The sequence below is a fragment of the Balaenoptera ricei genome, chromosome 2 (assembly GCF_028023285.1).
Source record: "Balaenoptera ricei isolate mBalRic1 chromosome 2, mBalRic1.hap2, whole genome shotgun sequence".
NCBI classification, from domain to species: domain Eukaryota; kingdom Metazoa; phylum Chordata; class Mammalia; order Artiodactyla; family Balaenopteridae; genus Balaenoptera; species Balaenoptera ricei.
The window spans coordinates 121867504-121891355 of NC_082640.1; the positions used below are offsets into that span (position 1 = coordinate 121867504).

At 33.1% G+C, this 23852-nt stretch overlaps 1 protein-coding gene across 3 annotated transcripts in view; it reads left to right on the forward strand.

Annotated features, from left to right (window-relative positions):
* Window positions 1-22465, forward strand: part of ARHGAP5 (Rho GTPase activating protein 5) — a 77278-nt gene extending 54813 nt beyond the window's left edge. For all 3 annotated transcript variants that reach the window (XM_059914065.1, XM_059914064.1, XM_059914066.1), the window contains exons 4-7: window positions 9478-9555; window positions 12353-12484; window positions 14278-14383; window positions 19536-22465. In XM_059914065.1, the coding sequence (XP_059770048.1) occupies window positions 9478-9555; window positions 12353-12484; window positions 14278-14383; window positions 19536-19863 (644 nt within the window). In that variant the 3' untranslated portion in view covers window positions 19864-22465. The remainder of the gene's footprint in view (window positions 1-9477; window positions 9556-12352; window positions 12485-14277; window positions 14384-19535) is intronic.
* The last annotated feature ends 1387 nt before the right edge of the window (window positions 22466-23852 follow it).

Below are 23852 nucleotides of genomic sequence, written 5' to 3' on the forward strand. Positions count from 1 at the left end.
TTTTTTCAGATATTCTTCTTTCTCCTTTTCCCCTCTGGGAAAGTTTTTATGCTAGTGTTGGTATGCTTGATGGAGTCCCAGAAGTCTCTTTAACTCTGTTCATTTTTCTTCATTCTTTCCTCTTTCTGCTCCCTAGACTGGATGATCTCAATTAACCAGTCTTTAAGTTCATTGTTTCTTCTACCTGCTAAAATTTGCTGTTAAACCTCTATAGTTTATTTTTCATTTTAGTTATTATACTTTTCAGCTCCAGATTTTCTCTTTAGTTCTTTTAATAATTTCTCTGTATTTATTGATACTCTTCATTTGTTAAGTCATCATTCTCTTGGTTTTCTTTAGTTCTTTGTTCATGGTTTCCTGTAGCTCTTTGTGCACCTTGAAAGATTGATTTAAAGTCTTTGTCTAGTAAGTGCAGTGACTGGGTTTCCTCATGGACAGTTTCTATTAATTTCTTTCTTTTCTACAATGGGCCATACTGTTTTGCTTCTTTCCATGCCTCTTAAATTTTTTGTTGAAAATGAGAGGTTTTGAATATTTTAACATAGTGAAACATAGGCAAGCCCTTGTGCTCTTTCTTCTGAGAGCCACCAGACAGGTCAAAATATGCAACTGTAGTTCTTTGACAATAAGATCTGTGTTGCTCCCTCTGGCACTTGAAACTTAAACCCAGAGTGCAGGCTGCCTTCCTTATGGTTGTTGCCAGTCTAGAGTGGCAGCGGGAATGGTAGGTGGGCAGCTTAAAGCTTCTTTCTTCACCAAGCCTTCTAATGGTGGTTGTAATTTTTTTACTAGATTCCAGAGGTTCTGCAGAAGTTGATTCTGATACTTTTTGGCTGATCATTAGTTGCTTTTATGGGGGAACCAAGCCCCAAAATTCCTTTCTCTATCTCTTTTGCTGATGCCACCTCCCATGGACATATTAATCTAATTTGTGGATTATCTATACACCTTACTTCTTCTTTACCATTTGTAATCTGTTTTATGACTTCAGTGAAACTCTTGTTTTGTATCTATTAGCAACTCAAAAAGAACTTAGACCTTTTTAGAACTTCAGATATCAAGAGTTCTGTGAAGTGTAAAGATTAGTTACCTTTCTAATGAAAGAAAAAGGGGTGATGATACTCGGTTCAAACATATTTTAAGTTTAGTTTTGGAATATTGGAATATATTTCTAATACCTATATTACTTGGAGGCCCAGGATAGATACTTTGGGTAATTTAAGTCGAAGTTAAACTTGGATAATTCACATCTAGATAATTGAGTTGGCTTCTTCTTCTTTTTTTTTTTTTTAAAGGAGAAAATCATATGATCATTTCAATAAATATAGTTGATTACATTATTTCTGTATACATTCTTTTTTTTTTCACACACACACACACTGTATTTTATTTTTACAAGAGATTAATAGACACCAAGCATTGTAAATGGATGACCATAACAAAAGCAACAATGATTGCAATTACCAAACATGAAACACACTCATACTATGTCATAATATTGACATTCAGTCCAGTAATCCTCCACTGTGACAGCTCCTTTACTTTGCAGTGAAAATTGATTTGTATATTCTTTGCCTCTGAGTCCTTGTGGGATTTTTTTATTTTTTAATTCAAACAGAAAGTCATAAAAATTATAATCATCCTCATTAGTTCATTCAGTCGCATGTAATTAATTTTTTTTTTCATCTTGATCTTTTGTTAGCACTTTTATGAGTTCATCAGTTTTTCATTAGAGTTCTGAAAATGCTTATTCATTCAGTTCAGTAGTACAGTCAGTTACCAGAAACCTGTACTTGTCAGAGTCTTTTCCATGAATTCCTTGAAGATGAAACCCTTTTATAGGAACATATTTGCAAAAGCATCAGAGTACACCCAGAAATGTCTGTAAGTGACAAAGACTTAAAAATGACCACGGTTAAAGATTTGATGAAAGTTCATAATAATGCAATTGACAAGGAAATTTAGTTATTTCTGAGATATACATTTTAAAGTAATAACTAGAATTATGACTTATAACATTATACCAGAACATATAAAATTTTTAGAAATTTCATGTAATGCCTGAAACATTTATATTAACATATTTCTGTACAAATAACCCAATGAAAGTTTAGTATTAGTTGTTTTGTTTGTTTTTTTATACTGCAGGTTCTTATTAGTCATCAATTTTATATACATCAGTGTATACATGTCAATCCCAATCACCCAATTCAGCACACCACCATCCCCACCCCACCGCAGTTTTACTCCCTTGGTGTCCATATGTCTGTTCTCTACATCTGTGTCTCAACTTCTGCCCTGCAAACCGGCTCATCTGTACCATTTTTCTAGGTTCCACATACATGCGTTAATATACGATATTTGTTTTTCTCTTTCTGACTTACTTCACTCTGTATGACAGTCTCTAGATCCCTCCATGTCTCAACAAATGACTCAATTGCGTTCCTTTTTATGGCTGAGTAATATTCCATTGTATATATGTACCACATCTTCTTTATCCATTTGTCTGTCGGTGGGCATTTAGGTTGCGTCCATGACCTGGCTATTGTATATAGTGCTGCAATGAACATTGGGGTGCATGTGTCTTTTTGAATTATGGTTTTCTCTGGGTATACGCCCAGTAGTGGGATTGCTGGATCATATGGTAAATCTATTTTTAGTTTTTTAAGAAACCTCCATACTGTTCTCCAGAGTGGCTGTATCAATTTACATTCCCACCAACAGTGCAAGAGGGTTCCCTTTTCTCCACACCCTCTCCAGCATTTGTTGTTTGTAGATTTTCTGATGATGCCCATTCTAACTGGTGTGAGGTGATAGCTCATTGTAGTTTTGATTTGCATTTCTCTAATAATTAGTGATGTTGAGCATCTTTTCATGTGCTTCTCGGCCATCTGTATGTCTTCTTTGGAGAAATGTCTATTTAGGTCTTCTGCCCATTTTTGGACTGGGTTGTTTGTTTCTTTAATATTGAGCTGAATGAGCTGTTTATATATTTTGGAGATTAATCCTTTGTCCGTTGATTCGTTTGCAAATATTTTCTCCCATTCTGAGGGTTGTCTTTTCGTCTTGTTTATGGTTTCCTTTGCTGTGCAAAAGCTTTGAAGTTTCATTAGGTCCCATTTGTTTATTTTTGGTTTTATTTCCATTACTCTAGGAGGTGGATCAAAAAAGATCTTGCTGGGATTTATGTCAAAGAGTGTTCTTCCTATGTTTTCCTCTAAGAGTTTTATAGTGTCCGGTCTTACATTTAGGTCTCGAATCCAATTTGAGTTTATTTTTGTGTATGGTGTTAAGGAGTGTTCTAATTTCATTCTTTTACATGTAGCTGTCCAGTTTTCCCGGCACCACTTATTGAAGAGACTGTCTTTTCTCCATTGTATATCTTTGCCTCCTTTGTCATATATTAGTTGACCATAGGTGCCTGGGTTTATCTCTGGGCTTTCTCTCTTGTTCCATTGATCTATGTTTCTGTTTTTGTGCTGGTACCATATTGTCTTGATTACTGTAGCTTTGTAGTATAGTCTGAAGTCAGGGAGTCTGATTCCTCCAGCTCCATTTTTTTCCCTCAAGACTGCTTGGACTATTTGGGGTCTTTTGTGTCTCCATAAAAATTTTAAGATGATTTGTTCTAGTTCTGTAAAAAATGCCATTGGTAATTTGATAGGGATTGCATTGAATCTGTAGATTGCTTTGGATAGTATAGTCATTTTCACAATATTGAGTCTTCCAATCCAAGAACGTGGTATATCTCTCCACCTGTTGGTATCATCTTTAATTTCTTTCATCAGTGTCTTATAGTTTTCTGCATACAGGTCTTTTGTCTCCCTAGGTAGGTTTATTCCTAGGTATTTTATTCTTTTTGTTGCAGTAGTAAATGGGAGTGTTTCCATAATTTCTCTTTCAGATTTTTCATCATTAGTGTATAGGAATGCAAGCGATTTCTGTGCATTAATTTTGTATCCTGCAACTTTACCAAATTCATTGATTAGCTCTAGTAGTTTTCTGGTGGCATTTTTAGGATTCTCTATGTATAGTATCATGTCATCTGCAAACAGTGACAGCTTTACTTCTTCTTTTCCAATTTGTATTCCTTTTATTTCTTTTTCTTCTCTGATTGCCATGGCTAGGACTTCCAAAACTATGTTGAATAATAGTGGTGAGAGTGGACATCCTTGTCTCGTTCCTGATCTTAGAGGAAATGCTTCCAGTTTTTCACCATTGAGAATGATGTTTGCTGTGGGTTTGTCGTATATGGCCTTTATTATGTTGAGGTAGGTTCCCTCTATGCCCACTTTCTGGAGAGTTTTTATCATAAATAGATGTTGAATTTTGTCAAAAGTTTTTTCTGCATCTATTGAGATGATCATATGGTTTTTATTCTTCAGTTTGTTAATATGGTGTATCACATTGATTGATTTGCGTATATTGAAGAATCCTTGCATCCCTGGGATAAATCCCACTTGATCGTGGTGTATGATCTTTTTAATGTGTTGTTGGATTCTGTTTGCTAGTATTTTGTTGAAGATTTTTGCATCTATATTCATCAGTGATATTGGTCTGTAGTTTTCTTTTTTTGTAGTATCTTTGTCTGGTTTTGGTATCAGGGTGATGGTGGCCTCATAGAATGAGTTTGGGAGTGTTCCTTCCTCTGCAATTTTTTGGAAGAGTTTGAGAAGGATGGGTGTTAGCTCTTCTCTAAATGTTTGGTAGAATTCACCTGTGAAGCCATCTGGTCCTGGACTTTTGTTTGTTGGAAGATTTTTAATCACAGTTTCAATTTCATTACTTGTGATTGGTCTGTTCATATTTTCTGTTTCTTCCTGGTTCAGTCTTGGAAGGTTATACCTTTCTAAGAATTTGTCCATTTCTTCCAGGTTGTCCATTTATTGGCATAGAGTTGCTTGTAGTAGTCTCTTAGGATGCTTTGTATTTCTGTGGTGTCTGTTGTAACTTCTCCTTTTTCATTTCTAATTTTATTGATTTGAGTCCTCTCCCTCTTTTTCTTGATGAGTCTGGCTAATGGTTTATCAATTTTGTTTATCTTCTCAAAGAACCAGCCTTTAGTTTTATTGATCTTTGCTATTTTGTTCTTTGTTTCTATTGCATTTATTTCTGCTCTGATCTTTATGATTTCTTTCCTTCTGCTAACTTTGGGTTTTGTTTGTTCTTCTTTCTCTAGTTCCTTTAGGTGTAAGGTTAGATTGTTTACTTGAGATTTTTCTTGTTTCTTTAGGTAGGCTTGTATAGCTATAAACTTATTTCTTAGAACTGCTTTTGCTGCATCCCATAGGTTTGGATCGTCGTGTTTTCATTGTCATTTGTCTCTAGGTATTTTTTGATTTCCTCTTTGATTTCTTCAGTGATCTCTTGGTTATTTAGTAACGTATTGTTTAGCCTCCATGTGTTTGTGTTTTTTACGTTTTTTTCCCTGTAATTCATTTCTAATCTCATAGCGTTGTGGTCAGAAAAGATGCTTGATATGATTTCAATTTTTTTAACTTTACTGAGGCTTGATTTGTGACCCAAGATGTGATCTATCCTGGAGAATGTTCTGTGCGCACTTGAGAAGAAAGTGTAATCTGTTGTTTTTGGATGGAATGTCCTATAAATATCAATTAAATCTATCTGGTCTATTGTGTCATTTAAAGCTTCTGTTTCCTTACTTATTTTCATTTTGGATGATCTGTCCATTGGTGTAAGTGAGGTGTTAAAGTCCCCCACTATTATTGTGTTATTGTCGATTTCCTCTTTTATAGCTGTTAGCAGTCGCCTTATGTATTGAGGTGCTCCTATGTTGGGTGCATATATATTTATAATTGTTATATCTTCTTCTTGGATTGATCCCTTGATCATTATGTAGTGTTCTTGCTTGTCTCTTGTAACATTCTTTATTTTAAAGTCTATTTTACCTGATATGAGTATAGCTACTCCAGCTTTCTTTTGATTTCCATTTGCATGGAATATCTTTTTCCATCCCCTCACTTTCAGTCTGTATGTGTCCCTAGGTCTGAAGTGGGTCTCTTGTAGACAGCATATATATGGGTCTTCTTTTTGTATGCATTCAGCAAGCCTGTGTCTTTTGGTTGGAGCATTTAATCCATTCACATTTAAGGTAATTATCGATATGTATGTTCCTATGACCATTTTCTTAATTGTTTGGGGTTTGTTTTTGTAGGTCCTTTTCTTCTCTTGTGTTTCCCACTTAGAGAAGTTCCTTTAGCATTTGTTGTAGAGCTGGTTTGGTGGGGCTGAATTCTTTTAGCTTTTGCTTGTCTGTAAAGCTTTTGATTTCTCCATCGAATCTAAATGAGATCCTTGCCGGGTAGAGTAATCTTGGTTGTAGGTTCTTTCCTTTCATCACTTTAAGTATATCATGCCACTCCCTTCTGGCTTGCAGAGTTTCTGCTGAGAAATCAGCTGTTAACCTTATGGGAGTTCCCTTGTATGTTATTTGTCGTTTTTCCCTTGCTGCTTTCAATAATTTTTCTTTGTCTTTAATTTTTGCCACTTTGATTACTATGTGTCTCGGCGTGTTTCTCCTTGGGTTTATCCTGCCTGGGACTCGCTGCGCTTCCTGGACTTGGGTGGCTATTTCCTTTCCCATGTTAGGGAAGTTTTTGACTATAATCTCTTCAAATATTTTCTCTGGTCCTTTCTCTCTCTCTTCTCCTTCTGGGACCCCTATAATGCGAATGTTGTTGCGTTTAATGTTGTCCCAGAGGTCTCTTAGGCTGTCTTCATTTCTTTTCATTCTTTTTTCTTTAGTCTGTTCCGCAGCGGTGAATTCCACCATTCTGTCTTCCAGGTCACTTATCTGTTCTTCTGCCTCAGTTATTCTGCTATTGATTCCTTCTAGTGTAGTTTTCATTTCAGTTATTGTATTGTTCATCTCTGTTTGTTCTTTAATTCTTCTAGGTCTTTGTTAAACATTTCTTGCATCTTTTCGGTCTTTGCCTCCTTTCTTATTCCGAGGCCCTGGATCATCTTCACTATCATTATTCTGAATTCTTTTTCTGGCAGGTTGCATATCTCCACTTCATTTAGTTGTTTTTCTGGAGTTTTATCTTGTTCCTTCATCTGGTATATAGCCCTCTGCCTTTTCATCTTGTCTGTCTTTCTGTGAATGTGGTTTTTGTTCCACAGGCTGCCGGATTATATTTTTTCTTGCTTCTGCTGTCTGCCCTCTGGTGGTTGATGCTATCTAAGAGGCTTGATGGGAGGCTCTGCTTTTTTTTTTTTTTTTTAAGGTCACTCAGTTTTTACTGAACGGAAGGCAAGATTTTTATCATGGATGATTAAGCACCTTGTAATTTTCATTTAGCAAATAAATGCTTATCATTATGTCAGGGTTTCTCAACCTCAGCATTATTGACATTTTGGACATTTTAAATTCTTTATTAGACACTTCAGGATCTAATCTAGGTGCACTGCTCTTAGTAATCATGTCTTTTTTAACACCTTTAGTTTGGGAGAGTTGCTCAGCTTCTTTTGTTTTTCTTGACTTTGAGACTATCAGACTTTCAGCCACTAGTTTTAGCTTCCGTTGATGATTTTTTTTTAGTCTCTCATTTTTTTTATGTTTATTGGTTGGCACTTTCCTGTACAAATGAACTTTTTCTTTCTCTTTCAATTTGAGGTTGCTGTTTCCTCATTATTAGATTCAAATTTTGCATTTTTGTTAGAAATACCACCAAAGTAATGTTGTATCCTTCTAAGTGCATCATATCTGTTGGGATAGAATGTTATTTTGTCCCACTGTAGATGATAATAATTTTGGTTATTTGGTGGTGTCTGCCATGCTTCACTGAAGTTAAAACTTTGGATTTAATAACTTTGACACTTTTGTCAGTGGATTTTTGCTACCTTTATGATCATGAATTTCTGAATATAAAAAATTAGAATTAACATATTGTCCCATACAAGCGCCTTGACATTTGTCCAGGGATAAATTTGACAAATTCTTCGTTTCTATTGATTCGTTTTTTTTTTCTCCTTGGGATCAGAACAATACAATGCCTTATCAAACTGAGTCTCTTTCAGAAGTGCTTTCAGAAACTTCCTATTGAACATAGAGATAGGTTTTTAGCTGATGACACAAATATTAGATGTTTTGTTATTGTCCCACAAATCCCTGAGGCTCATCATTTTTTTTTTAGTCTAATTTCTTTATGTTCTTTAGATTGAGTAATTTCTATTGATTTGTCTTCAAGTTCACTTATTCATTATCATTACTCTGTCATCATTTTTCTATTATTGATCCCATTCAGTGAATTTGTTCTTTCTGTTACTGTATTTCTATTTCTAAAATTTCCAGTTAGTTCCTCCTTATATTTCTGTTTTTTTGCTAAAACTTTCTATTGGGAAGTTTGTTTCAAGTGTGTTTATAATTGTTCACTGAAGTGTTTTATGATGCTTTAAAATCCTTGTCAGATAATTCCACAACTGATATCTTTGTATTGGTGTCTGTTAATTGTTTTTTCTCATTCAAGTTGAGACTTTCTTGGTTCTTGGAATGATGAATGATTTTAGTTTTATTATTATTGTATTCTAGACATTTTGGATAGTATGCTGTGAAACTTTGGATCTTATTTAAATTTATTTTAGCAGGCCTCCTCTGACACTGCACCAGCAGGGGAGGAAGGCTGCCTCATTACTACAAAGTGGGGCTGGAAGATTGGACTCCCCTCCCCACTTGATCTCTACCAGCCTCTGTTGACTACCATGGTGAAGTGGGGAGGGTACCTCTTACCTCAAGGTGGTAGTAGAAGTTCAGACTTGCCACTCAATCCTTGCTGACACTCTAGAGAGGGGAAGGGGCACCTTTGTTACTGCTGGCAGAGGTAGAATTTTAGTCTCCCTACTTTAGGTTCCACTGATGTGGATGAGGAGGAGTGGATTCCATGGTGTTTGGCTGGAGTAGGGCAGTAACAGTAAAAAATGTTTTTGCTTGCTAGTCTGCACCTTTCCCAATCCTTTCACTAGAGAGAACTGGCTTTTCTTGTTGGTTTTCTGATGGTGTTTTGTTTTTATTTTTATTTTTTTGCCTGTGCTCATTGGTATTTCTGGGTTGCAGGCTTCTCTGTTGCCTGGGCTAAGATATGTAAGAAGCAAAAGGAAAACCCAGGGAACTCACTATCTTTTGTTCTTCAAATTCTGTGGTTGCTATTCAAATTCACTTTCTCTCCACCTTTCAGAGTCTTTTGACTTTTTTAATATATTGCACTCAGGAATTTTAACTGTGTTTAGTGGACTAGGAAGAAATGTATCTTATTTTACATGGAATTGGGTAGCCTAAATGGTTAAGAATTAAAGTAGTCCATTAAGAACTTACTTTAAATGAAATGCTCAAGAATATTTTATTCTTAAAAATATTTTACCACCATATTTTGTAAGTCACTAAGATGTACATAAGGTTAAGTATATTCTTTGTTGTAGCTATATATTCATGTGTAAAAGTCTATTTCTTTATTCTTTTAGGATTATGTACTGAAGGACTGTACCGTGTTAGTGGGAACAAAACTGATCAAGACAATATTCAAAAGCAGTTTGATCAAGGTAAGAAGATAATTATAGATATATTTATATATATATTTGATCAAGGTAAGAAGATAATTATAGAAGATAAAATAAAATCATTGTTTTATTATTTCCCTCATTGAAATTTCATATGAAAACCTCCTAAGAATATGGATGTTTAGGGGAGAAAGTTTTGAAGTAGTATTGGAAGTATTTAATGGAACAGATACCACAGTCAAGAAATGGGAGAGCTATAAATCCATTACCAGAATTAGAGAAGCAATAAATTGAGTTATGGTGCATCATCATCTTTGTATATCACAGATTGCACCTATTTAAAGTTGCGATTTAAAAGGTTTTTTTTTCCTTCATGATACTGGGCCAACTAACTAACCATTAGGAATTTTTAAAAAGCTGAATTTCCTACTCATATTAAAGGAAATCTGTATGAGATCAAAGGTTTAAATGCAAAAAATGAAAACTAAGTTCTAGGGAGAAAAACGAATGAATATATTTATAATCTTGGAGTAGGAAGAGGCCTAAACTTGACATGAAACCTAGAAAGCATGAACAAGATGATAAACTAGACTGCCTAAAAATGTAAAACTTCTGTATGAAATAGTGTATAAAGCAAACAGAATCAGGAGACAAACTGTAAACTTGGTGTGGCTGTGGAATTTCTTTGCTAGATTAAGCAATTCATATTAGAAGAAAGCAACCAACAAATATATGAAAATATGCTCAGCCTCTGTCAGTTATAAAGAAATAAAAATTAAAACAAAAAGGTTGTATTTATTTTATTATGTGAGTGGAAAAGATTGTTGGTAGGGTGTAGGCAAGCAGGTATGTTGTATACTGTTGGTTATGGGTGCTTCAGGTAGCTTTGCTGGAGAAATTCCATTTGTAAATACTTATGTTACAAAAGTCTTTGTGTAAGCATACCAAGATATTTATTGCGGCATTGTTTGTATTTTGTTTTAAAGGTGGGGGGACCAATCCTGTTTACAAGTAGAATACTAGATAGCTGTATAAAATAATGAAGATTATATGTGTTGAAATGCTAAAATGTTGAGTGGTAAATGGTAAAGTTGAGTGGTGGGTGGGGTGTTTGTGTGCGTGCCTTGCTTTGAAAGACTATTGCATGGTATTTCATTAAAAAAAAAAAAATTGTTAGAAGAACTGTTTAGACTTTAGCAAATTGGTACAGTTTCACTTCCGGTAATGAAGGAAGAGTAGTCGTCAGTACCAGGGCCTCTTGAATTAGAGTTTCTGGTTTTGTTTCCTGTTTCTGCCACTTACTGTCTTTGTGGCCTAGGGAGATTAACCTTTCTAAATCTCAGCTTTTTCATATCTAGAATGGGAGTGATAAGAGTAACTGAGGAATAATGAGATAATGCATATGACGAGTTTTCTGTGCCAGACACCACGTTAAATGTTCACTGGGTAGCTGTTATTACAAGGAATATAGCCTGCCTAAGGACCTAAGCTTTAGTACATAAAAGTTGTTATCATAATATCTTTATAATATTTTTAAATGAAATAAATCTAAATGTTCAGTAATAGAATATTATGTAAATTTTTATATCTGGGAGAATGTTTTGTAGCCATTAGAATTGTTTATGTAGGACAAAATGTAAGGATTGGTGATTCTTGGTTAAGGATATATGTGAGTTCTTTGTATTTTTATTATTCTTGCAAATTTTCTGCAAGTTTGAAATTACAATGAAATGTTACCTGCCCCCCCAAAAAGTTTTTTAAAGTTGCTTGCAAAATTTTATTAACCTTGGATAATGCCTTAAAAATTAAATCCAATATAAAATCTATCATCTGTCTATATATATATATATATATATTTTTTTTTTTTTTTTTTAATGAGCAGAAAAGGGCTGAAAGGAAACATGGTAAAGTATAAACAGTGATTATCTCTTGGTTATGGGAGTAATTTTTTTATTTATCATATAAATATTCATTGTATTTATAATAAGGAAAATGTGACTTTTTTAATAGCAAATTAACCTTGTGATATACCTTTAATATGTTACATTCTTATTTTTTAAGTCAGAACTTCACTGATAAGTGTTTAAAGTGTTTTATATTAAAATTTTTTAAGTATAAGTTATAAGTTCCCCACCAGGGAACTCCCTTACAATAGATTTACACTATAGATTACAATTTATATTGGCTTGCAGTATAATATTGTAGAAAAAACACACAAAAGTGGTCCTGCGATGTGAGAATAATAATGTATATTGAAACAATAAAATAGTGTTTGCCTTTTACCCCTTTTATGTCCAGTTAAGCATACTCCATGAGGTATAGTGATTTTGGTTTTTCTTCCAGTTTTATTGAGATATAATTGACATACAGTACTGTATAAGGTGTACAACATAATGATTTGACTTACATATATCATGAAATGATTACCACACTAAGTTTAGTGAACATCCATCATCTATCAAAACTTGAATTTATATGCATGATTCCTATCTTTTGTCTTTCTGTTTCCTTATGGCCTCTTTTAACTAGCTTATGTGAACGAAATGTTTCAAAAGAAGAGAGATGTCAGTAATATTGCTCATATACTGACAAGCCTAATAGCATTTTTTATTGTCACAGAAAATGCTTCTTACTTGGTTTTCTCTTTCCTTATCTATAGTTTGTCAGGCAAACTTATATTAAAACAGTGGGGGAGGGATGAATCAGCCTGTGAAGAAAGGTGGTCCATGAGAAGACTTAAATGTCTTTGGATCTACAAGTACCCATTTAGCTTACTTCTCCTGTAATAAATTTAAATTTATTATAGTTTTTAATTTTAATTTTAATTTTTGTCTTATAGATCATAATATCAGTCTAGTATCAATGGAAGTAACAGTAAATGCTGTAGCTGGAGCTCTTAAAGCTTTCTTTGCAGATCTACCAGATCCTTTAATTCCATATTCTCTTCATCCAGAGCTATTGGAAGCAGCAAGTAAGTAAAAGCCTCCTTTTTTTTTTTTTTTGAGAAGGATGATGATAGTGGGGTTTGTACATTGATTGCTTTGTGTTAAAATCAGTCATGCACTAGAATATGTAGCTAATAAAAATTCAGCTTCTAGAACTGTTTATTAAAGCTCTTTCCCTTTAAATAAATAGTTTTAGCTAGGCTCCCAGATGACTAGGTGCTCCTAGAAGTTTAGATCATTATACTAGAAGTTTGAGATTTGTGTTTTTAATTCAAACTCAAAGGCATTGTAAGAAAAAGAAATTAAGTCTTCAAATGAATGTATCTGTAATGTACTTTAGTAACATATTAACCTGTGTATGGTCTGTACACATGTGTATATAAATTTTTTTTAAGTCAAAGAAATTAACTTTGGCCTCATGTCTTGATTCAGTTTTTGAAAAAGTAAGACAGGAAAATGGGTACTTATTCATTATTGATTCCTACTTGGCATCATCATTCATCCAGATGTTTCTATGAAGCAAATACTCATTTGTTATCTGGAAAATGAGACCAAAGGTCTATTTGAGTATCAGGTAACCTAGTGCTTAATCCACATTGTGTTCTCAATGGCTAAAATTAATGTAGTTTCTAAATATTTCTCTTTAATTTCCTTTTGATTACAAGTCTTCAAGCTCTGTAGCGTGAGACTACTTATAATACTGATTGTTAAAGTTCTCAGTTAATTTTCTTTTCATTAAAATCCACTTCAGTATATTGTCACAAGATACGGTTGCCTTATACATTCTCTCGTATGAAAACTGGGAAAATAGTCCAATTGATAGCTTAGATTTTCTTACTTTTTGGCCATGAACAATAGCCTCAGAACTTTCCTACCTAGGAAATATTGAGGGCTGATTTAGAAGTAATATGTGGCAAATGAGAAATTTGTTAGTACTTGGTGTACTACCATGAGTTGGTTGGCAGACTGGCCTCCTCCAGAGGAATCCATTGTTATTTTAGAAGAATGAACTGAATGAGGAAGAGCAGCAGTAAGGCGTACTCTCCTCTCCCATTTACAGCAGAGCCACATTTCAGTTATTCTGTTTCATAATTTGTGTAAATTTGGAAAGTAACTGAGCTAAATGCTTGTATTGCTTGTGCTGCTTGTGAAGAACAATGTTTTATAAGCTAAGTGGATTATAAATAAGTATAATGCTTTAAATCAGGTGTTGGCAAACTGGCCTGTGGGCGAAATTCAGTGTGCCATCAGTTTTCAGAAGGCTTGCAAGCTAAGAATGTTTTTTTACATTTTTAAATGGTTGAAAAAATATTAAAAGAAAATTTTATGAAATATTAAAATTATATGAATTCAGATTTTTAAAGTTCTATTGGATCACAGCCACTCTTGTTACATATTGTCTGTGGCTGCTTTTGTACAACTGCAGAGTTGAGTAGTTTCACCCACAAAGCCTAAAATACTCTCTGTAGCATGAATATTAAGAGCCTAACAGATTTGTAAGTAATTAGTTAATTCTAAATCAGTATCTAGTTATATAAGTTGCTTAAAGAAATTACTAATATACCATTTCCTATTTTACCACCCCCAGGTTACTTTGATCTTCAGTTATTAGCTTTACTTGTGAAAAGGCTATTGTAAATAGATGGTAGTCTGTTTATTAGCAGGTTCTTTACAACATTTTCTTTGTTTTTGTTTCCCTCTCTTGATATGCTTCATATACATTCTTGATTGTCTTATACAATAAGCATAGCAGGAAGCTTTATCAATATTTTTTAATGTTTGTGTTTCACACAAATACCTCACTACTTTAATTTTACAGAAATCCCGGATAAAACAGAACGTCTTCATGCACTGAAAGAAATTGTTAAGAAATTTCATCCTGTTAACTATGATGTATTCAGATATGTAATAACACATCTAAACAGGTATTTTTATTTTTCGTTTTTGCAAATAAAATGCACTACGGATTTCAAACACATAACCTTATAAATTGGGTAATCATAAAATAGAGAAAGAGCGACTAATTTAAACATACAGTTCAATTTTGGTTCTCTAAATTATTTTTTCTGTATTTTTAAAATAGATTTTTCATCAACTTGTTTAAAGAAAGGTATATGACCCTTTTAGTATCTAACATGATTATATAAATAGTAAGTGTGGTGAGTACTTTTTTTTTTGTCACTGCTGTTCTTTAACAATTCTCTTCTATAGAATCTTAGAATTTTAGTTACGAAATGACACTTAGATAATTAACCAGATCAACCTATTTGAAGTTGGAAAGATTGAGGTTTAAAGAGAGAAATCATATGCTCAAGTGACACATCTTATGACTAGAATCCAAGTATTATTAAGTGGTTTAATTGCCTCTTCTTTTGTACTATGTCTCTTTTGTGTATCTTGCTTGTTTTGTTTGGATATTCCTCATAGTGAAATTTTATTAGAAACTTGAATTCATATTACTATCCACCTTGACTGTTACTGAAATGCAGGACATTAATCCTATATCAAAAGCCTTAAATATGTTAAGCTTCAAGTTTATACTTTTTTCTATAAAGATACCCTTCCCAACACCATTTCTTAAATGAAAGGCAATATTAATATCGTATAATAGCATAAAGCTCAAGACTATGGAGTTAAATAGGCTTGGTTTTGAAACATTTTTAGTTCTGTGGCTTTGGACAAATACTTGACCCTGCCTAAGCCTTGATTTTTCTCAACTATAAGAATGAGAATAATAATAGCTCACAAAGTTGTTATTGAGACTGAATAGAATTATTAGTATTTGTACTACTTTTTTCAAAAGTCTACTCTTCACAATATTTTCTACTAACATTTTAAAGAACTGAGGTTTGGTTTTTTTAACTAATAATGTCAGTGTCCAAAACAAGTACATTTCAGTCTGTACCTCTTAAAAGAGAGTATTAAGCAGTGTTTAAAGTTTTATTGTTGTTATCAATGTAGCATAAAATTATATTAGCACTTCTAGTAACTCTTCTCTGGAGTCTCCCTCTGTGAGAAAATACCAACATACATAGTATTGCAGTATAATTAGTGGAATTTCCTCTTTTGAAAATTACCATGCAACGTGGTTCATGATTTAACAGATGTGTACAGGGTACTACAGGAGACCTTACCCAATATGGAATGTAGGGATGGTATATGAACATATTATTGTATGGCCTGATTAAAGTGCTGGAAGAAGAATTGGACTTTATTAAAAACAATAGGGAAAAGAGACAAAGGGAAGAGCATATTCAAAGAATCGCAGTGCTAGCCCACCATCAGTGTTATATTGAGACACTTAACTGTGTTTGACTCCAGTGATACAACAGTTAATGACACAGGCATACTTGGCGTGTTGAGGAACAGCAAAGAGGCCTGTGTGGTTTGAGCAGAGTGAAGGATAGGGCAGTACTACTCAGAGTGTAGCCTATTGATTAGCTTTAGTCCTCAAAATATTTTACTGACAGGGAGGTTGCTTTCATGTCTATCACTAAGTGCACTGTTGAGTTCAGCTGACATTTATGGGGGGTGGGGTGGGGAGCAAGACTTTGTCAATGAAAAAAGCATTGCATGATTGTTACTCTGAATGGTATGGGGAGCCACTAGAGAGTAGAACAGAGAAATAGTATCATCAGACTTAAATTTTAGAACAAACACTCAACTATTGATTATAATGGATATACTCTTTGTGCCAGGTACTCTTGTAAATGCTATACAGACATAGCAGTAAATAAAATAATCACATTTCATGGAACTTTATATTCCAGTATAGGAAATAAATGATAAATATATATTGGGTGATTAACAGATTGCAAAAATTAATCCATGGAGCTGTTCTTTGGATGTATTTTCTCTCCCCTTCCATATTCAGTGAGTTACTGTGTCAAATTAGTTTTACCTCCTGACTAGTTTTCCTTTTCATTCCTCTGCCACTGCTTTAGTTTAAATTTTATCATTTCTCATTTAGGAATCTCTAGTTTGTCATTGAGCTCTCTCTCTGCCAATTTTTCTTCTTGATTCTCCCTTGATCCTGATGCCAGAATGATCTTTCTAAAAGCTCTTTGTGTAAAGATCACTTATATCCTAAAGGAAAAAAATCTAAATTGTTTATCATTAAGTGGCCTAGTTCTAACTTACTCTGTTAAATCTCCTTTCCTTTTCCACCGTGCAACACCAAGTGCCACTGTATTAAACTAATAGGACTTAACCGAAAGTATCAATTTGTGCCTGGTCCCTTATCACATCTTAACATGACTGCCTCAGTCTTTCTCAAAATTCAGTCCTCAAACCAGCAGCATCAGCATCACCGGGGAACTTGTTAGGAATGCAAATTATCAGGCCCCACCCCAGACATAATTATCAATCTTTGTTTTAACAGGCCCTCCAGGAGGTTCTGATACACACTGAGAATCACTGGGGGGGAGGGTTTGTTTGTTCATTTGTTTTTTACCGAAGTATGGTTGATTTACAAGCTCATGTTAGTTTTCAGGTGTACAGCAAAGTGGTTCAGTTATATATATTCTTTTTTTAGATTCTTTTCCATTATAGGTTATTAAAAGCTATTGAGTATAGTTCCTGTGCTATACAGTATTGTTTATCTATTTTATATATAGTGTGTATATATATATATATATATATATATATATATGTATACATATATATTTTATATGTAGTGTGTATCTGTTAATCCCAAACTCCTCATTTATCCCTCACCCACCCTTTCCCTTTTGGTAACCATAGGTTTGTTTTCTGTGTCTGTGAATCTGTTTCTGTTTTGTAAATAAGTTCATTTGTATCATTTTTTTTTTTTTTTTAGATTCCACATATAAGTGATATCATATGGTATTTATCTTTCTCATTCTGCCTTACTTTGCTTAGTATTATAATCTCTAGGTCCATCCATGTAGCTGCAAATGGCGTTATTTCATTCTTTTTTGTGGCTGAGCAATATACCATTGTGCATATATATATATATACATATATATACACACACACACACACACCATATCTTCCATGTCTTAGCTATTGTAAGTAGTGCTGCCATGAACATTGGGGTGCATATATCATTTAAAATTAGAGTTTTTGTCTTTTCTGGATATATGCCCAGGAGTGGGATTGCTGGATCATATGGCAACTCTATTTTTAGCTTTTTAAGAAACCTCCATACTGTTCTCCATAGTGGCTACACCAATTTACATTCCCAACAACAGTGTAGGAGGATTCCCTTTTCTCCACAGCCTCTGCAGCGTTTATTATTTGTAGACTTTTTGATGATGGCCATTCTGAGCAGTCTGTGATGGTATCTCGTTATAGGTTTGATTTGCATTTCTCTAATAATTAGTGATGTTGAACATCTTTTCATGTGCCTGTTGGCCATCTATATGTCTTCTTTGGAGAAATGTCTATTTAGGTCTTCTGCCCATTTTTTGATTAGGTTGTTTGTTTGTTTTTTGATACTGAGCTGTCTGTGTATTTGGAAAGTAACCCCTTGTCAGTCACATTGTTTGCAAATATTTTCTCTCTGTAGGTTGTCTTTTCATTTTGTTTATGGTTTCCTTTGCTGTGCAAAAGCTTATAAGTTTGATTTGGTCCCAGTTTATTTTTGCTTTTATTTCTGTTGTCTTGGGAGACTGACCTGAGAAAACATTGCTACGATTTATGTCAGAGAATGTCTCGCCTATGTTCTTTAGGAGTTTTATGGTGTCATGTTTTATATTTAAATTTTTAAGCCATTTTGAATTCATTTTTGTATATGATGTGAGAGAGTGTTCTAACTTTATTGATTTACATACTGCTGTCCAGCTTTTCCAACATCATTTGCTGAAGAGACTGTCTTTTCTCCATTGTATATTCTTGCCTCCTTTGTCAAAGATTAATTGACCATAGGTGTGTGGGTTTGTTTCTGGGCTCTCTATTTTGTTCCAGTGATCCATATGTCTGATTTTGTGCCAGTACCACGCTGTTTTGATTACTATAGCTTTGTAGTATTTGAGAACCACTGTTTTGACTAAATTACTCTTTCTTCCTACTGTTTTACTAACACCCATCACCCCTGGCTCAACTCAAACATTACCTCTTCAAGGAAGGCTTCCCTGACCACCCTCATCTAACTGATTTACTACCTTTCCTTTGTATTTTTTGACTCAACAATTAGACTTGATGCCCATATTCATGTCTTTCAAATCTATAGGTATTTTCAGAACCTATACTTGACTACCACATAGACACACCTGACTGGGCCCCTCTATACACTATATTTTAACAGAGGTTGACTTTATTCTGAATATTCTAATTTAGTCTCTTAACAAATAGTAATAACTTTTACCACAGAACACATGTTTTTAGGGCACTTATTTTACCTCAGATGAGCAACTCCTGTGTTTGGGGGTGTGGGTCCTTTCGTTTAGATTTTAAATTTTTTGATATACAAATTTAAATAAAAAATTTTCCTGCTACCTTGCATATTGGGCTGTTTCTTCATGTGTGAATGAGAGGATTGGATAAAATACCTAAAATTTCCTCCCAATTTAATAATTTTGAGTTAAAATTCAAGATTTGCTTCTTATGTTTCTTGCTAATTACAGACAATGGTAGTAGTGCTTGCTCACATATTTAAAAGACTGGATGCAAAATAGTTAACATATGGTCATTTGTAAATTATTTATTGTCAGATCAAAAGAATTTTAAGGTAGAATGTGCTCTGTGAACTGTTGTCATTGAAATTAAATTTGTAACAATGTACAAGGTAGTTAATGATTAAAAAGATTGTTTTTTGGAATACTAGAAACTTGAGTTTTTTGAAAGTTGAAAAGTCTCCCGGTTGGAGTATATGATAATTTTTCCAAAGTAAAAACCATCTTTGGTTCTCATAAGGAATGGATTTTACTGCTCTTTTCTGTTATTAGAATGTAGTTGAACATGGAATGCACAAGCAGGAAAATGTTTTAAATTTGAAGTTAAGATTTTTAAAAAAGGTAAAACCAAATCATCTGAAATAATATCCAACTCTCAGATTCTTTAATTGCAATGAGTTTTGACTGGTTTCTAATTGTTTTTTTCCTATCATAATTTCAGGGTCAGTCAGCATAATAAAGTCAACCTAATGACAGCAGACAACTTATCCATCTGTTTTTGGCCAACTTTGATGAGACCTGATTTTGAAAATCGAGAGTTTCTGTCTACCACCAAGATCCATCAATCTGTTGTTGAAACATTCATTCAACAGTGTCAGTTTTTCTTTTACAATGGAGAAATTGTGGAGACTGTGAACACCGTGGCTCCTCCACCACCTTCAAACCCAGGACAGTTGGTGGAACCAATGGTACCGCTTCAGTTACCACCACCATTGCAACCTCAACTGATACAACCACAGTTACAGACGGATCCTCTTGGTATTATATAAGTAGGAAGTGATTGCAGCCAGCCTGAAATTGGACAAAAGCAAATCTAGACATGCATGTTTCAGGGTTCAGTAGTATACTTCATGTTTCTTACAGATAATTCACATTCAAAATAATGAGACATTTTCTCTTTGAACTATATGGTATTCCTTATTCATTTACATTACAAATCTAAGACCATGTGATTAGCATGACTGGAGAGGTTTAATTTTTATAAACAAAAATAGCTATAAAATACAAAGCTGCTGTTGCATGCAACCTTATTGCAATCAGTATATCATTCCTGTGGCATTTTCTGTCACATTATATTGTGAATAAAATTTTTCTATAGAAATTAAATGATTTAAAAACTCACGTATATGAAACATTTAATGCTTTCCAGCCTGCTTTATGGCTGGTTTTGTTATTTGATGTGCTAATTTGAGCAACTTAATTTACTTTTATCAGTCTGTATAGATAACTAAAAGCCCAGTTAAGTATTTTATAATTTCAGGCTACTTATGCCATGCTTGGGATGTTGTTTGAAAGAAAGAAAAATACACTTAACATATTTCTGCACCTTCATTTTCTAAGTAAACCTGTGGATGATTTGATGGGGGTAAATGGATATACTTCTTGTACACACATACCAAGGACATGCTTGTGGCTAAAGTGAGTTGATAATGTTGTGCAAAGGATAGTTGTCACCAACTCATTTCTTTATAGTCCATGATGAAACAAACATCTTGTATACTTTTAATTCTGTAAACAGATGCATGTTCAAAAGATCTATTATGGTCTTGTAATCTTAATCTAATATATTTTAGATATTTTAATTTTTTCCCTCTTGGGAAATACATTTAGTATAGTGTAGAAAATACTTCATGACATTTTCATATAAGGTTATATAACTTTTCATACATAAACATGAAATTTGTTGTAGAAAATTCTTTAAACCAAACATTTTAATCTAGGACTTCAATTTAATCTGTCCCTTGAATCTATTTTTATGTGGCCCTTAAAAACATATCCAAAAATCCATTGCTAATATAGCAATAAAAATACTTTGGGTACTGACAGCCTCTTTGGAGTATGTATATATAAAGTTGCAAACTTGTATTCATATTCTTTTCTGTGATATGTTGTACTAAAATCCAAAGTGGCTTTTGCACCATTTTTTAAGCCAATTTTTTCCTTTGATGTTGGTACCAGATTTGCTGTAAATGACTGCTGCTTTGGAGGTTAAACATTTCGTTAGTGAAGTTACAACCAGAACAGGAAATTATGGATAAAATTTTCAGAATAAGTGGCATAGGTAAATTTTGTTAGGCTTTATTCAAAATTTGTTCATTATCAAAACATGCCATTTTTTTTCCCAGAAAGGGAAAAAATGGTTTTTTTGTTGCTAGGTTATATTTTGTGTAGTAAAGAAAAAATTCTTTGGTCCACGTTGTAATCTTCATACTGCAATTTTAAGGTTGTCTTATGTGTACTGTAGTAAATAGATGATTTTGAGATTTGAGGCTCCTAAGAGTTTGATTTGCTCCATTTTTTCCTAAAATAAATATTGTCTTTCCCAACTGTTATGTCCTAGGTATTGTACTTCTAATTTTAACTTCAGAATCAAGATGTTGACATGAACCAGGCTGCTGTTGAAGTACATGTATATTATAAATTATCTTATTTGTGTTATACTCTTACATGTTATTATCTTTTCTAAGAAAACAAAGTCCCTATTATTCCTATTGCAAAGCACACAGGAATTAAGAAAGTACAGTAATTTTTAAAAAGAAAAATCTGGTAAATGTAGTATTCTTAACTTGTTCTATATTACTTATACCTATTGTCTATATAGCTTTAATTTATAGCTGTCAGTTTAACATCGGCATGTCTGGCAAAGAAAATTAAACTTTAAGAGTTTTATAAACTGTTTCTAGGTTGCTAAAGAATTTATTTTTCTACTATATATGGTATAGACAAAGCTCAAAACTATGTACAGGAAAAAAGCCTGACTATTTCTTTTGGAAGTAGGCTGAAAAGAGAATTTTCAGAACTGTTCATGTCTTCAGTTCATTTGGTCATAACTTTGCTATTGTAATATGTGAATCCCAGTTTATTTAAGCTATTCTCTTTTATACTGTGTTAATTTAACTTTCATGTGCATTTAGTACAACTTTTGTTATTGAAACTAGCATTTACCATTTTCCACATTTACTACCTTACACCTTCCCAAAAATTTATCTCCACTTTCCTATGCATTCTATAATTGATTTGAAAAGCTTCATAGTGGGTCATTTAAAATTCTACTTTTGGTTCACTTAACAGATAGGTTACAGTTAATTGAAAATTAAAGTACGGTTTAAAGCTCAGTCTGTTACACTGAATTGATTGCGTTTGTTTTTACCAAGGGTTTAGATATGTTTTTAAATATTAGAAAAATAATGCTAAAAACAAAATAATATGATTAAACTCTTTTCTGGTAAGTTACTGGAAGGTTTCACTGTTTAGGGAACTATCATATATGAAACTTATTAAAGGATGAAAAGAATATTAGGTAGTCTCGTAATTATGCGTAAACATTAAGGCATTATATTTTACAGTTTTAAATAAAATTCCATCTACACACATGTTGCCATCGTTTCATTTAAGCTTCAGTGCTTGTAAGTTATTACAGTATTGTACTTAACAGTATCTAGATTAGCAATATAAAGAAGCTTAGTGGAATTCTCAAATTTTCAGTAGATTTATGGGAAGTCAAATTCTATTCAACAAACACTTATTAGGATATACAATTAATTTTAGAACAAAATTCCAGGCACAATATATTTTCATTTGAAATGGTATTTGTTAGTAGCGCTTATTTTCCCCAACATTTACAATGTAAATAATGTAGGTAGCAGCAATCTAACTTAGCCAAAAAGCAGCTTTTATTTTCCATACTGTATGTAAATAATGTAGACTTCTTTTTTTTGAGGTACTGCAATTTAATTTCTAATATCTCTTAGATAGGAACAAAAAGGAACAATTGGAATAAGAACTTAGGCCTTAGCTTCCATGTGGTTTTTAGTTTTTTATACAGTAATAATTGTGATGCTATTTGTCAACTGGATATAAATATATATATAATTTTAAAAAGTCAAAAGTGCTTTGTTTCTTCGTTTATAATTAATGTAATTTTGTGCTTCACCAACAGGATGCTGCAGTAAATTAAATATCAGTGAAGCTTCTTCTGTATAAAGAATGCTATGAATAAAACATTAAGAAGCTGTGTAATTTTAAGTTATAGTTGCCTCTAATTTTACCATTTCATTGGTAAAAATCAACTAATATTTTTTCATAAAGTAGGAAAATGTTTTTAAAATTATGATGAAAGTTTTATTAGGGAAGTGTATTATTGAGCTTTTACTGTACCATGAGAGGAGATCTAAAATTTATTCTGGATATATACATACAGATGAAAATTAATTTAAAAATGTTTAGGAAAACAAGATTGCACAGATTTCTAAGACTCAAATGTTACCTGGAATTTCAAGCTGTGGCTAGACATATTTTGAGCCACTGGAAATATTTTGAAACCTATTCTAGTTTATAACAGAGGTGCTAACATTGAAGAACATAATATTTTTATTTTCTTCATGGTTTATGAATATTAAGTCAAACTTCTATAGGTATATATTGTCAAATTCTATGGATCTGGTGAGGTCAGTTTGACCTGAATCATTGTATGTGTTTATCTTGAGTTTAATCCTTTTAATTAAGTACCTTAATTCTTAGGCTGAACAATTTCTGATTTGTTTCAGAACTTTATGGGACACTTAAAATTTTTTATTGTGTCTGAATTGTTAAAGTTCTTAGCGTTTTCAATTTATCAAATGTCTGAAAATAAAATTTTCTAAGATTTAATAAGGGAAGGAACTACTCTTCAATATTGATTTCTTATGGTAGGATCTGTGTGTAGTTGAGAAGACTGTACAAGCATTAATGACATCTCATATCCAATACCCAGTCATTA